This window comes from Oratosquilla oratoria, unplaced genomic scaffold (genome assembly GCF_046742065.1).
Source record: "Oratosquilla oratoria isolate Oo_2021 unplaced genomic scaffold, ASM4674206v1 SCAFFOLD80, whole genome shotgun sequence".
Taxonomy (NCBI): domain Eukaryota; kingdom Metazoa; phylum Arthropoda; class Malacostraca; order Stomatopoda; family Squillidae; genus Oratosquilla; species Oratosquilla oratoria.
This window is the reverse complement of record NW_027467744.1, coordinates 545,675-562,500: the sequence shown is the minus strand read 5'-3', so window position 1 is coordinate 562,500 and position 16,826 is coordinate 545,675. Positions and strand designations below refer to the sequence as shown.

General features: G+C 43.0%; 1 protein-coding gene across 1 annotated transcript in view; it reads left to right on the top strand.

Moving 5' to 3' along the window:
- LOC143024015 (uncharacterized) overlaps positions 1 to 10,898 on the top strand; it is an 18,352-nt gene extending 7,454 nt beyond the window's left edge. The window contains exons 3-5 of the mRNA XM_076182708.1: positions 7,308 to 8,724; positions 9,599 to 10,277; positions 10,722 to 10,898. Of these exons, the coding sequence (XP_076038823.1) occupies positions 7,308 to 8,724; positions 9,599 to 10,277; positions 10,722 to 10,898 (2,273 nt within the window). The remainder of the gene's footprint in view (positions 1 to 7,307; positions 8,725 to 9,598; positions 10,278 to 10,721) is intronic.
- Positions 10,899 to 16,826: the final 5,928 nt, after the last annotated feature.

Here is a 16,826-nt window from a genome sequence, read left to right as displayed (position 1 = left end):
GTCGTTTTCACTATCTTTCTATCAACCCTGAGTGAAGTTTTCTTCTTTCTGGCACATTTATTTTTTCCTTCTCGAGCTCAGTACCAGATGTTTTTCTTCTTCTTTTCCTTTCAGTTAAACTAAGACTTTGTGTGGCATTTAGAATTCTTCGCTACTTGTGGCTGTTTCATGGATGTACCCTGCATTAAAAGATTGATCTGTCCGACTTTCATAGGGTTCCGGGATTTCATTTTTTCGTGTTCAATAAAGCCTAAAGCAATTTAACCTGAAATAATCCCAGAGAAATGGTTAAATCAAATTTGGAGTATAAAAAATATAATTAAACAGGGAAATAGCTAAATACTTCCTCACCAAATCAAATCCCAGGACAAACTAAAGGGGCAGCCAATTTGAGTCAGAGGCGAATCCATGCATTAAAATGGTCATTACTTTCCCCTCTGAAGTAGAAACGTTTCCGAAATGTGAGATATTTAATTTTATTCACTAAAGACTTTATGCAGGTAACATTTACTACATATTTTCCTAAATGTTGGGACTTGCCTCCTTTCAAAATTCAAATATGCTAGTTCAGAGAAAATTCCATAATAAAATTGCTAATACCCGTTTATATATATATATATATATATATATATATATATATATATATATATATATATATATACGTATATATATTGCATATATGTATATCTATATATACATATATATATATATGTATGTATGTATGTATGTATATTAGCCAAATTACCCGCGCATTCCTGCGAGTTCGTGAATCATCCCTAACCTAACCATACCCCACCTAACTTTAACACTTAACCTTAACCAAAATATATTTTTTAATGAAACATAGTTATCCAAGTACCTGGAGTGATAGGGTATCAGAATATATATGGTTATGGGGGTCTATCTGCAAAACCCTACGAGGAGTTCGTAAACATACGAACAAACAAACAAACAAACAAACAAACAAATTGGCATAAAAATGAAAGATAGTAATCCAAGTATCTTGGGTTACAAGGTTTCAGAATATATATGATTATAGGAGTCTATCTGCAAAAACCTAGGAGGAGTTCGTGAATAATCTCTAATCTAACCATACTCCACCTAACAGACAGACAGACAAATGAAAGATAGTTTTCCAAGTATCTTTGGTTACAAGGTTTCAGAATATATGGGACTATAGGGGTCTATCTGCAAAAACCTAGGAGTAGTTCGTGAATAATCACTCACCTAACCATAACCCACCTAATTCTAACCCTTATCCCTAACTTTTTTGGAAATGAAATATAGTTATCCAAGTACCTGGAGGGGTAGGGTGTCAGAATATATATGGTTATGAGGGTCTATCTACAAAACCCTAGGAGGAGTTCGGGATTAAACAAACAACCAGAGGCCACTACTTTATTATAGTTTATATATATATATATATAAATATATATATATATATATATATATATATATATATATATATACACTAGTCGCATTACTCACGCGTTGCTGCGAGTTCGTGAATCATCCCTAACCTAACCATACCCCACCTAACTTTAACCCTTAACCCTAACCAAAATATTTTTTTTTAAATGAAACATAGTTATCCAAGTACCTGGAGTGATAGGGTATCAGAATATATATGGTTCTGGGGGTCTATCTGCAAAATCTTAGGAGTTAATGAACATACAAACAAACAAACAAACAAACAAACAAATAAATTGACAGACAAATAAAAGATGGTAATCCAAGTACCTTGGGTTATAAGGTTTCAGAATATATATGATTATAAGGGTCTATCTGCAAAAACCTAGGAGGAGTTCGTGAATAATCTCTAACCTAATCATACCTCACCTAAATTTAACCCTTAACCCTAACCGAAATATATATATTTTTGAAAATGAAATATAGTTATCCAAATACCTGAAGTGATAGGATATCAGAATATGTATGGTTATGGGGGTCTATATACAAAACCCTAGAAGTTCCTGAACAATCAAATAAACAAGCAAACAAACAGAGAGACAAATGAAAGATAGTTTTCCAAGTAACTTGGATTATAAGGTTTCAGAATATATATGGTTATAGGGGTCTATCTGGAAAAACCTAGGAGTAGTTCATGAATCAAGTACCTGGAGGGATAGGGTATCAGAATATATATGGTTATGGGGGTCTATCTGCAACCCCCCAGGAGGAGTTCGTGATCAAACAAACACACAAACAAACAGACAGACAGACAGAGGCTACTACTTTATCATAGTAGATATATACATACATACATACATACATATACCAAAGGTTCCCTCCCTCTACACGGGGGGTAGCCAAAAAGAAAAAGGCACAGAAACCACTCCCACACATTCCACCTCCCACACACTCCACTACCCTCCACCCTCCTCCCTCCCTCTTATCTTGGCACCTCCTGGATGACGGGTCATCCCTACATCCTGTCCACTGCCCTGGGTCAGAAGCAGTGTCGCAAGACGCAGCACATCCACAGCAAGGCCGCTTCATAAATTCGGCGACCCCCCTCTCCGTCCCCCTATGCAGAAAAGGAGAAGACGGGGAGAAATCCCTTTGGGCTGCGCCAATCTTTTTTCTCGTACATACTTCCACACACCCCATCCCTCACCCACTCCCCCTCATGCATCACAGCATCATCAATACACAACCCCTCTCCATTCACCCCTATCTTCTGTCCTCTCCCGTCCTTCCTCCACAGACATTCCTCTCTTTTGTAATGTCCCTCTCACTCCATCCATTCATGTTATCCTAGGACGCCCCCTCATATTCACTCCTTCCACCTCTGCCTTCCACATTTCTTTTACTAATCTTTCTTCACTCATTCTTTCCAAGTGTCCAAACCATAATAATACTCTTTCATCAACTCTATCTCCCAGTTCCCTTTCCACCCCTGTTCTCCTCCTCACCTCCTCCTTTCTCACTCTATCCAGCCTAGTAACCCCTATCATACTTCTCAGACATTTCATCTCAAACACATTCAAACTCCTTCTCTCTTCCTCTCTTATGTTCCATGTTTCTGGCCCGTACAATGCTGTTGGCACAATCACTCCATCATATAACCTTCTCTTAGCATCCATTCCCAGATGTCTATTTCTCATTACACTTTTTAATCCACCAAGGCATTTACTCGCTTCTCTCAGTCTACATTCTACCTCCACCCCCACTCCTCCCTTTCCTGCCACATTCGCACTCAAGTATCTAAAACTATCCACTTCCTCCAGTCTTTCACCCTTAATACTCACCTTCAGCCTACTGTCACTCTCCCCCCTTGTACATCTCATCACCTTACTTTTACCCACATTTATCTTCAGCTTCCTTCTTTCACACACCTTCTCAAACTCTGTCACTAACTTCCACAATTCCTCCTCTGATCCTGCTATAAGCGCAGTGTCGTCAGCAAACAAAACACACACACACACACGCACGCACACACACACACACACACACACACACACACACACACACACACTCGCGCACGCACGCACGCACACACACACACACACACACACACACACACACACACACACACACACACACACACACACACACACACACACACATATATATATATATATATATATATATATGTATATATATATATTCATATATATATGTATATGTATATATATATATATATATATATATATGTATGATATATATATATGTATATGTATATACATGTGTATATATATACATATATATGTATATATATACATATATATATATATATATATATATGTATATACATGTGTGTATATATGTATATATATATACATGTATATATATATATATATATATGTATATATACATATATATATGAATATATATATGTATATATATATGTATTTATATATATGTATATATATATATGAATATATATATGTACATATATATATATATGTATATATATATATTTATATATATATATGTATTATATATGTATATATATACATATATATATATGTATATATATATATGTATATGTATATGTATATATATATATATATATATATATATATATATATATATATATGTAAAGGGGTAGTGGAGTGGAAGGAGGTTTCGTCAAGGATAATGTGGATGAAGGTGAAACTGGGAAAGGAGATGTGGGTCTTTGTAAGTGCATATGGGCCAGGCAGTGAGAAGAGCATGGAAGAAAGGGAGGCCTTTTGGATAGATTTAAATGAGTGCATAGAGGGTTTAGGAAGAAGTGTCAATGTAATAGTACTGGGAGACCTTAATGCTAGAGTGGGAAATGGTCCAATCGATGGAGTGGTTGGGAAGTGTGGAGTTCCAGGAAAGAATCGTAGTGGAGAGTTGATGGTGGAAATGTGTCTAGAAAGAGAGTTGATGATAGCAAATACAGTGTTTCGGAAGAAAGTTAAGCATAAGTACACATGGGAGAGGGTGGTGGAGGGAAGGGTGGTAGATAGAGCGCTAATGGATTATGTAGTGGTAAATAGGATTATGATAGGAAGAGTTAAGGATGTACATGTGCTAAGGGGAGAGGGTGGGGGAATATCAGATCATTTTTTGGTGGAAGGTAAGTTGAGAGTGGAGGATAGATGGAGAAGGAGGAAAGGGACAAAAGGTAGGGAGGTTCTTAGAGTGAACTCCTTGAATGAAAAGGAAAAGGAGAAGGAGTACGAAAAGAAGCTGAAGGAGGACTGGGAGGGAGTAAAGGATAGAGCAGAGATGGGTGTGGAGGAGGAATGGGGATGGTTCAAGGAGGGAGTCTTAAAGTGTGCAAGGATGGTGTGTGGAACAAGAAGGACAGGGGGAAATAGAAGAAAGGGTAGTGAATGGTGGGATGAGGAAACAAAGAAGGTTGTAGAAGAGAAGAAGCGAGCATTCACAGATTGGTTACAAAAGAGGACAGGGGAGTCATATGAGACGTACAAAGAAAAGAAAAGAGAAGTAAAGCAAAAGGTAAAGGAGGCAAAGAGGAGAGCAGATGTGAAATGGGGTAGGAGTATGACAGAAAATTTTGAAAGTAATAAAAAGATGTTTTGGAAAGAAATTAAGAGAGGAAGAGGAGGCGAATCAATTAGGGAAGAAAAGGTAAAAGGTACAGATGGAGAGTTGATAATGGAAGAGATGGCAGTGAGGGGAAGATGGGCAGAATATTTTAGGGAGTTGCTGAATGTGAAGGAGGATAGGGAAGGAAAGATAGCTGCAGTGGGAAATACGAAGAAAATGAGAGTGATGAGTGAGGAGAATGGAGGAGAAATAAGGAAGGATGAGGTGAAGGCAGTTGTAAAGATGATGAAAGCAGGTAAGGCACCTGGTCTGGATGGATGTCATGCAGAATGTCTGAAAAATGGAGGTTCAGTGATGGTGGACTGGTTGGCGAGATTATTTAATGTTTGCTGGAGAGAGGGTAGAGTACCGGAGGACTGGAGTAGTGCCTGTATAGTTCCTCTTTACAAGGGAAAAGGGGACAAGTGTGAATGTAGTAATTTCAGAGGGATTAGCCTTTTGAGTGTAGTAGGGAAGGCTTATGGGAGAATCTTAATTGAGAGGATTAGGAGAGGAACAGAAGGAGTAATTGGTGAGGAACAGTGTGGTTTTAGGACGGGTAGAGGTTGTGTAGATCAGATCTTTGTGGTAAGACAGATATGTGAGAAAGCTATAGGAAAGGGGAAGGATGTTTTTTGGGCTTTTATGGATCTGGAAAAGGCTTATGATAGGGTAGACAGAAAGGCACTGTGGGAGGTTATGCAGATTTATGGGATAGGAGGAAAGCTTTTGGGAGCTGTCAAGAGTTTTTATGTGAGTAGTAGAGCATGTGTTAGGATTGGAAATGGAGAGAGTGAGTGGTTTGAAGTAAAGGTGGGACTTCGTCAAGGATGCGTTATGTCGCCCTGGCTGTTCAACTTATACATGGATGGGGTGGTGCGAGAGGTGAATGCTAGGGTAGTGAGTCAGGGATTGGAGATGGTTAAAGAAAATGGAGAAAAGTGAAAGGTGAGCCAGCTGTTGTTTGCGGACGACACTGCGCTTGTGGCAGGGTCAGAGGAGGGATTGAGGAAGCTGGTGGCAGAGTTTGGGAGAGTATGTGATAGAAGAAAGCTAAAGATAAATGTGGGTAAAAGTAAGGTGATGAGATGTACAAGGGGTGAAAGTGGCAGTAGACTGGAAGTGAACATTAAGGGAGAGCGACTGGAGGAAGTGGATAGTTTTAGATACTTGGGTGCAAGTGTAGCAGGAAAAGGTGGAGTGAAGGTGGAGGTAGAATGTAGATTGAGAGAAGCGAGTAAATGCCTTGGTGGTTTAAAGAGTGTAATGAGAAATAGACATTTGGGAATGGATGCGAAGAGGAGACTGTATGAAGGAGTGATTGTGCCAACAGCACTGTATGGGGCAGAAACGTGGAACATAAGAGAAGAAGAGAGAAGGAGTTTGAATGTATTTGAGATGAGGTGTCTGAGAAGTATGGTGGGGGTTACTAGGCTAGATAGAGTGAGAAATGAGGAGGTGAGGAGGAGAACAGGGGTGAAAAAGGATTTGGGAGAGAGGGTTGATGAAAGAATATTAGGATGGTTTGGACACATGGAAAGAATGAGTGAAGAAAGACTAGTAAAAGAGGTATGGAAGGCAGATGTGGAGGGAGTGAACATGAGGGGACGTCCTAGGATGAGGTGGATGGATGGGGTGAAGGGGGCTTTGGGGAAGAGGGGAATGTCTGTTGAGGAAGGAAGGGAGAGGACGGAAGACAGAGGTGAGTGGAGAATGGTTGTATATGGATGATGTTGTGACTGCATGAGGAGGAATGGGCGGGGGGGTGGGGGGTGGGGTAGTATGTGTGAGTAAATTTTGACGCAGCCCGAAGGGATTTCTCCCCGTCCTCTCCTTATATGCAAAGGGGGACGGAGAGGGGGGGTCGCCGATTAAATGAAGCGGCCTTGCTGTGGATGTACTGTGTCTTGCGACACTGCTTCTGACCCAGGGCGGTGGGCGGGGTGCAGGGATGACCCGTCATCCAGGAGGTGCTCAGATGAGAGGAAGGGTGGGAGGGGTGTGGAGTGTATTTGGGGATGAAATGGGTGGGAGTGTTTTTATGCCTTTCCCTTTTTGGCTACCTCCCTTGGAAGGGGGAAAAAGCCTTGGTATATGTATGTATGTATATATATATATATATATATATATATATATATATATATATATATATATATATATATATATATATAAGTATATATATAACATCGACAGCCTGTGCCGGGAGGAGGTGAAAGCCAAATTCCAAGCAGACCTACAGCAAAAGTTCGATGTATCTTCCTGCACTGACCCCACCCCAGACACCCTGTGGGAGAACCTGAAATCGGCCATCCTGAAGACATCTGAAGAAGTTCTTGGGCACACAAAGAAGAAAAACAAGGACTGGTTTGATGAAAATGACAAGGAGATCCAGGACTTACTAGCAAAGAAGCGGGCAGCTCATCAGGCCCACCTCGCTCAACCAACCTGTCCTGTGAAGAAGGCCTCCTTTCGACGCGCATGCAGCACCCTACAGCGCAAACTCAGAGAGATACAAGATGAGTGGTGGAACAGCCTGGCGCGGAGAGCCCAGCTATGTGCCGACCTTGGAGACTACGGGGGTTTCTACGAGGCTCTGAGAGCAGTGTATGGTCCCACCTACCAGGTTCAGAGTCCTCTACGCAGTTCAGATGGACAGGACCTCCTCACCGATAAGACCTTCATCCTTACTCGATGGTCCGAGCACTTCCAAACCCTCTTTAGTGCAGATCGCACCGTCCAGGACACTGCCATCCAACGTGTTCCTCAACTTCCACCCAAAGAGGAGCTTGACGTACCACCCACCCTAGAGGAGACAATCGAAGCCATAGAACAACTCAAGAGCCGCAAAGCAGCAGGAGTTGACGGCATCCCACCAGAAATCTGGAAGCATGGAGGTCCGACACTCCACGACAAGCTCCACGAACTTCTTGTTAGCTGCTGGGAGCAGGGCAAGCTGCCACAAGACCTTCGCGATGCTATCATCATAACCCTGTACAAGAACAAGGGTGAAAAGTCTGAGTGCTCCAACTACCGGGGAATCACCCTACTCTCCATCGCTGGCAAAATACTTGCCAGAGTTCTCCTCAACAGGCTCGTCCCATCCATTGCCGAAGAAAACCTCCCCGAGAGCCAGTGCGGTTTCAGAGCCAACAGAGGCACGACGGACATGGTGTTTGTTCTCCGCCAACTCCAGGAGAAGTGCCGTGAACAAAACAAGGGACTCTATGCTACTTTTGTCGACTTTACAAAAGCATTCGATACAGTGAGCAGGACAGGGCTGTGGCTCATCTTGGAACGCCTTGGTTGTCCCCCCAAATTTCTACAGATGGTGATCCAGCTGCATGAAAATCAGCGCGGCCAGATCAGACTAAACGGTGACCTATCGGAGCCCTTTCCCATCTCCAACGGCGTGAAGCAGGGTTGCGTCTTGGCACCAACTCTTTTCAGCATCTTCTTCAGTATGATGCTCAAGCAAGCTGCAGAAGACCTGGATGGTGAGGATGGGGTGTACGTCAGGTACCGCCTGGATGGCAGCCTCTTTAACCTACGGCGCCTCCAAGCCCACACTAAGACACAGGAGAGACTGATTCAGGACCTTCTCTTTGCGGACGATGCTGCCCTCGTCGCCCACACAGAACGAGCCCTGCAGCACATCACGTCTTGCTTTGCAGACGCCTCGCGGCTCTCGGCCTCGAGGTCAGCCTCAAAAAGACGGAGGTCCTTCATCAGCCTGCCCCACAAATCAACTACCACCAGCCTCATATAACCATTGGCGATACGGAGCTGAAATCAACAAAGCACTTTTGTAAGAGGCCGGTAGTTGTACGAATGGAAATGAGCTTGGGAAACAGTAGGGCATTAGAATGATGACTCAATAATTCAGACTCGACGCCTGCTCGAGGGCGACGTTATGTCTATGTAAACACACCGACGGTGGTGACTGTTTTATAATCGATGATGTAATCAAAACTCTGTAAGCGCAGGTTAGCTTCGTTTGACTAATGCTGAGGTAAACGATATTGCTAGTGGCATTGCAATGGCTTTCCGGATTGGTGCAAGGTGGAGAAGGAGGAAAAAACTATTGGTGCATGAATTCAAAGTCACGCCCATAAGGAGTGACATTTATTTGAGAAGTCATAGGAGATTGGATTAGAAAAATTAGTGACGTCAGACGAAGGTAGCTTAGCGTAGGATACGGGGATCTAGAGAGACGATGTGGAGAGACGAGAGAAAGAGATCCTGAGTGTAACAAGACTGTGAAATTACAGTGAAAGAAGAAAGAAAATTCACCACCCTTTTATTAACCCAAAGGACGAGAGATCTAGGCACGGGGCCTATTGAAATTAGAAAATAGTGAGACAACGGGAAATACAAGGCATTGGGCCTACTGCTTAAGAGAAACTTGAACATTTAGTGAAACTCACGTAACGAAGGCAAGGGGCCTCGAGACGAGTGGTATTACAAGTCAAATATAAGTGTAATAGTCGAGGACCGACAGTGGTGGTGACAGTGGTGACAAGGGGTGGTGAAACTTTACTTATCTGGGCTTCACCATCTCATCCGATGCAAGGATCGATAAAGAAATCGACAACAGACTTTCTAAGGCCAACAGCTCTTTTGGCAAACTATACAAACGAGTCTGGAACAACAAAAACCTGAAGAGCAAGACAAAGATCCGCGTTTACAGGGCCGTTGTTCTCACCACTCTTCTCTACGGCTCTGAGACCTGGGTCACCTACCGCAGTCATATCCGTCTCCTCGAGCGCTTCCAACAGCGCTGCCTCCGCACCATCCTCAACATCCACTGGAGGGACTTCGTCACAAATGTCGAAGTTCTGGAGCGGGCAGAGACCCCCAGCATCGAAGCCATGCTACTGAAATACCAGCTCCGATGGGCAGGGCATGTCTCAAGAATGGAAGACCATCGCCTACCAAAGATTGTCCTGTATGGCGAACTCTCCACCGGTCATCGAGAGAGAGGAGCCCCCAAGAAACGATACAAGGACTGCCTCAAGAAATCCCTCACCGCATGCCATATTGACCACCAGTGTTGGTCAGACCAAGCTGAAGACCGTGATGCCTGGCGCCACATGATCCATCAAGCTGTCACCCAATTTGAAGACGACAGGAGATATACACTCAAAGACAAGCGCCAGAGGAGGAAGGTCCGTGCCTCCTTCACCACCGCACCGGACACTACATTCCCATGCAGATACTGCTCACGTACCTGCCTTTCCCGCATCGGTCTGGTCAGCCATGAGCGTGCCTGCGGTCAACGACGTGGACAGACTTCTTAAATCTTCGTTCGCGAAGCCAAGCCATGATGATGATATATATATATATATATATATATATATACATATATATATATATATATATATATATATATATATATATATATATATATATATATATATAAATGGATGGATGTCAAGACAATTAAGCAGATAGATAATAGATAGTAGAGAGACCACAACTCAATACTTCTTCTCAACCGACGCTAGCCAGTGAGAATCAGCACCAACAAGTGGCGGAGACAATCTGGGAAGCCCACGGCAGTACCTTCTTCCGAAACCCGCTTCGCTCTTCTACTAAGTCTATTGGGAGGTTTCTGTGACGACTAACTTCGAGTTTGATACTCCCCGCGGAGGAACCAGGAACCCCTTAAGGAGCAGAAATGGCCACGGCCCCAGACCTTAACAACGAAGAACTTGCCGCAAAGGTCCGGGGGCCAAGAGAAGACAATAAAGAAATGGCCGAACGCCTATAAGCGCTCCAAGAAAGGCTCCGTTGCAGGAAAGCCTCTTCGAAAGAGAACATCAATGGAGGTGGAACCAGATGTTCTCGAAGCCTCTTTCTGCCTGACGTAGTTGGTTTATTTCTACCACACAAAGAGACGCCATGCGCGTCGTATGAGCATTTCAGCCTCGATAATTTTTTGGCATCTATCAAAGCATGAGTTGGCCAATGCCATTGTCTTAACTGCCAAATTATTAGTATTGTACCAAGGGGCGCTTAGCTTGGTGAATTACGTCATCGGTAGAACGGGGTCACGGTGAAAAAGAAGGAAATGCGGGGAATCTCGCGAGACTCTGTGGTACGCAGAATTATAGGCTAATACTGCCAGAGGGAGCATCTGATCCCAGCCTGTCTGGTTGTCCTGGACAAGGGACCGTAAGATTTTAATAATGGTCCCATTCACCCTCTCAACTATTCCGTTGCTCGACGGGTGATATGGCATTATCTTATGATGTTTGATGTTCGCCATTTCCAACACCTCCTTGAACATTTCGTTCATGAATTCTCTTCCCCCGTCTGAGATCACCTTTTTGGGAGCGCGATGTATGGCTACCACATGAGTAATGAAAGCCCGAGCTACAGTCCGCGCTTCTTTGGAACTTATGGGTACAGCGACCAAGAAGTGGGTTCGTACATCGACTACTGTAAGTATGTACTTTGCACCGTCTAAAGTGGTGGTTAATGGTCCTATGAGATCAACGTGCACTCTCTCGAACGGACCTTTCACGTCAGGAAACTGTCTGAGCGGAGCTGGGAGATCATAATTATGAGGGCTTGCAAGTAATGCAGACTTTGCAATTCTTTATAAATTCTTTTACATCCTCCGACATCTTAGGCCAAAAGGCGAACTTTTGCAGCCGGTCCAGAGTGACTCTGACTCCGCCATGACCTGCCATATGAAGGCAATGGGCAATACGTAAGGCTGCTGCCCTTGCTTCCTCAGGGCATACCAGGCGAAGTTGCTCCAACTGGTACGCATTCCTGCGCGAGTGATATAGGAGTCCGTCCGGGAGGAGCCGAAACTCCTTGATCGGCACTCTTAATTAAACGTGGGACCCTTGGCTCTACTGCCGTGGCCCCCTCAAGATCATCTTTTATTTGACCCCAATCAGGGTGTTCATCCTGCTCCTCCCGGATCGCTAGTTGGTTCCATTTGACGGTGTCCTCCTCAGTGTTTGAGCTTCCTTGGCCACCCGTGGTTATGGCCGACACTATGGAGCCACATAGATTATGTTCGGTGGCTTGAACAAATCCACTAATTGAGCCACCGGGACTTCTCGGTGCTCATACGACGCGCCTGGGCGTCTCTTTGTGTGGTAGAAATAAACCTACTATGTCAGGCAGGAAGCAGCTTGGAGAACATCTGGTTCCACGTCGATTGATGTTCTCTTTCGAAGAGGCTTTCCTGCACCGGAGCCCCTCTTGGAGCGCTTGTAGACGCTCGGCCATTCCTTTATTCTCTTCTCTTAGCCCCCGGACCTTTGCAGCAAGTTCTTCGTTGTTAAGGTCCGGGTCCATGGCCGTTTCTGCTCCTTAAGGGGTTCCTGGTTCCTCCGCGGGGAGTATCGAACTCGAAGTTAGTCGTTATAGAAACCTCCCAATAGACTTAGCCAAAGGGCGAAGCGGGTTTCGGAAAAAGGTATTGTCATGGACTTCCCAGATTGTCTCCACCACTTGTTGGTGGTTGCTCTCAGGTTGGTGCTCACTGGCAAGCGTAGGTTAAGAAGTATTGAGTTATGTCTCTCTGTCTGTGTGTGTGTGTGTGTGTGTGTGTGTGTGTGTGTGTGTGTGTGTGTGTGTGTGTGTGTTTGTGCGTTTGTGCGTTTGTGTGTGTGTGTGTGTGTGTGTGTGCGTGCGTGCGTGCGTGCGTGCGTGCGTGTGTGCGTGTGTGTGTGTGTGTGTGTGTGTGTGTGTGTGTGTGTGTGTGTGTGTGTGTGTGTGTGTGTGTGTGTGTGTGTGTGTGTGTGTGTGTGTGTGTGTGCACTCCAGATACATAGGAGCAGACACATGCAATGAGCCATGGTACGAAACACAAGGAAACAAAATAGTGTGTTTGAAGTTAAATGGAGGCAGATGTGGGAAGGAGGGAGTAGGAGGTGGAAATGGAGTTACTGGGATGAAGAAAGAGTTAATTCTGGAGAAGTTGGGAGTGGAGTGGAGGGGGTGAGGGAGGAGTGAGAGTCTCAATGTTGGACATCTTTCCCCTAATGCACCGAAGACAAAAACATTTTCGGAAAGGTCAATATTTTTCCTTTCAGCCAAAAATCTCTCGATTTTTTTCTCTCCATCCTTTTGTTCTTAATACATGTAAATGATCTAGACGACAGCCTCCTCTGTAAAGTATCAAACTTTGCTGATGACACAAAAAGTAACAACCACCAAAAAGAGAAAGAAACTCTGCAATCCGATCTAGACAGATTATCAAGCTGGGCAAGCAAGTGGCAAATGAAATTTAACGTTAACAAATATAAAGTCATGCACATTGGAAGTAACACTGATCACATACGATACCAAATGAATGGCGAGATACTGGATTCAGTAACTGAAGAAAAAGATCTAGGAGTTTTAATATCAAATGACTTGAAGCCAAGTCAACATTGCTCAGAAGTTGTTAAAACAGCAAATAAATTGGTTGGCTTTATCGGAAAACAATAAATCAGAAAGAAATATTGCTAAACCTTTATAATTCCTTGGTCGGTCCCCATCTCGAATACTGAGTATAGTTTTGGTCCCCATACTACCAGAAAGATATTAGTAAAATAGAAAGAGTACAACGGAGAATGGCCATAATGATACCAAGGCTGAGAAATCTGCCGCATGAAGAAAGACTTAAAAGTCTAAATTTATTCTCACTCTAAAAAAGGAAATTATGAGGAGATTTAATCGAGGTTTTTAAAATGTTCAAAGGCTTTGACAACATCATTGTCGAACATTACTTCTTATTAGACCAATCAAATACAAGAAGACGTCACGATTTTAAAGTAATTGGTAAAAGATTTTCTTCGAATGAAAGTAAGCATTTCTTCTTTAACCGGGTTGTTAATGTGTGGAATTCATTACCTTCTACTGTCGTTGAAAATAACACAATAACAATATTCAAAAATCACCTAGATAAATACTTAGACTCTAATCCGCAAATGAAATATTATCCCTTGCAATAAAAGATCTGACACCCCGGCTTTTAATTGTAATTGGATAAGATAGTGGTAGCGGTTGTGTTAGTTCATCTTCTATCGCGTAGTTACCCTGTTTTCTTAACTGTAGCTTAGTATAGCAAACATAAAGAGCCTCATTAGGGCCAGTAGGGCTGCTGTTGTTTGTTCTTCCTTTGTGTTCCTTGTGTTCCTCCTCCTCCTCCTCCTTTTCCTGCTCCCTCTCCTCCTCCTCCTTCTCGGTCCTTCTCCTCCTCCCCCTCTTTCTTCCTCCTCTTGTTCCTCCATCATCTACTTCTCCTCCCCCTCCCCTTCCTCCTCCTCCTATTTCTCCTCTTCTTTCCTCTTCTCCTTATCCTCCTTCTTTTTCTTCTTCTCCTTATCCTCCTTCTCCTCCTCCTTCTCTTCCTCCTACTCCTTCTCCTTCTCCTTCTCCTTCTTAGTCCTTCTCGTCTTCCTCCATCTTCTAGTTCTTGGCCCCCCTTTCTCCTCCTCCTCTTTCTTCTCCTCCTCCTCCTCCTCCTCCCTTACAGCTTCTCCTCCACTTCCTCCTCATCCTCCTTCTCCTCTTCCTCCTTCTTCTCCATCTCCTCCTCCTCCTTCTTCTCTTCAGGGTTCTTCTCCTCCTCCTCCCTCCCTCCCTTCCAGCTTCTCCTTCACTTCCTCCTCCTCCTCCTCCTCTTCCTCCTTCTTCTCCATCTCTTTCTCCTCCTCCTCCTCCTCCTTTTCGTCCTCCATCTTCGCTAATGTCGTTCTTCTTTTCTACGAGTTGTTTCCTTCGGCGGCGTTTTTGTTGTGACGGTCGTCTATATCATCATCGTCGTCGTCGTCATCGTCTTCGTCGTTTGTGTTTTAGACGAGCAAATGTACGATCGCAATTCCCGTCTCCTCCTCCCTGTTTTTTTTTTCTTAACTTTCACTAACAGAGGGATTGCTTCGAGGCCTATCAGCCCAATTTATAAGAAGACTCTCGGTCTGTCTCTCTCTCTCTCTCTCTCTCGCTCTCTCTCTCTCTCTCTCTCTCTCTCTCTCTCTCTCTCTCTCTCTCTCTCTCTCTCTCTCTCTCTCTCTCTCTCTCTCTCTATCTATCTATCTATCTATCTGTCTATCTATCTCTCTCTCTCTCGTACCTATTTCATGTTTCTTTTATTATTTTTTTAATATATTTACTTATCTATATTGTATCACATTATTTCATCGTATTCTATTTTATCTATATTTACTTATGGATTTCTATACTCTATTATTCATCTCTTTTTACACAAAAGATCGACTTCACACAGGAGCAAAATCGTCTACTTTTGTCCCTCTGGTACGATAGTCGTCGTCAGTGATTCTCGACGTAGATGGAATGAGGTCACAATGCAGGAACGACCTACTGATGGTTAGTTTTCCCAAAAATTAAAATTACGTTTAGCTCGGTACGATTATCGCTCAACGATGATCGTTCAAGTCTCAACGATGATTGTGAGACGATTGTCTAGAGCAATCATCATCATCATCATCATCATCATCATCATCATCATCATCATCATCATCATCATCATCATCATCATCATCATCATCATCATCATCATTATCATTATTGTTATTATTATTATTATTATTATTATTATTATTATTATTATTATTATTATTATTATTATTATTATTATTATTATTATTATTATTATTATTATTATTATTATTATTATTATCATTATTATTATCATTATTATTATCATTATTATTATTATTATTATTATTATTATTATTATTATTATTATTATTATTATTATTATTGTTATTGTTATTATTATTACTATTATTAATATCATTAGTAATAGTAGTAGTAGTAGTAGTAGTAGTAGTAGCAGCAGTAGTAATAGTAGTAGTAGTAGTAGTAGTAGTAGTAGTAGTAGTAGTAGTAGTAGTAGTAGTAGTATACAACACACCCACGTAAACCAAAAACACAAAATCTACTTTATTAGTTCTTTTCACTACATTTGATATTATTGTTTTTATTGTTATCATTATTATTATTATTAGCAGTAGTAGTAGTTGTAGTATATAACACACACACACACACACACACACACACACACACACACACACACACACACACACACACACACACACACACACACACACACACACGTAAACCAACAACACAAAAACTATCTTAGTAGTCTTCTTTGTTGGCACGGCTCCGCCTCGCTGGAGCGATCCATGGACTTCGTCACACGGCTGACCACAAAAATAAGGAGCCAAAGACGACGGAAAAGATCGAGAGCCAGAGGCGGCAACACCAGAATAACCATCGTCTTTCCCTCAACAATATCTGTCTCCGAAGCGGCCACTGCCCAGCTCGTCGAGACATTCTTCAGATGCGGCAAAAAGAAGGTCTTCCTCGTTAGCCACGAAGACCTCGACGAGGAGAGAACTCACCTGGTTCCGGGCAGATCCTGCGAATCAATGGAGGTCAACCCTCTTCCTCGTGAAGATGAAGCCTTGGAAGTCGACACTCCTCCCTCTGAAGAGGAAGTCATGGAATGCAGCAGCTGAGGCTCTGAAACTCATGAGCAAAATTCCCACAAGGCCCAACTGACCTCAATGTTCTCAAGGTCACACACATTCGTCGAGATGCCATGGTTTCATCTTCACGAGGGAGAAGGTCGACTTCCATTGGTTCGCGTCATCTGCAGGATCTGCCAAGAACCAAGGGAGTTCTCTCCTCGTCGAGGTCTTCGTGGCTAACGAGGAAGACCTTCTTGTTGCCGCATCTGAAGAATGTCTCGACGAGTTGGGCAGTGGCCGCTTCGGAGACAGATATTGTTGAGGGAAAGACGATGGTTCTTATGGTGTTGC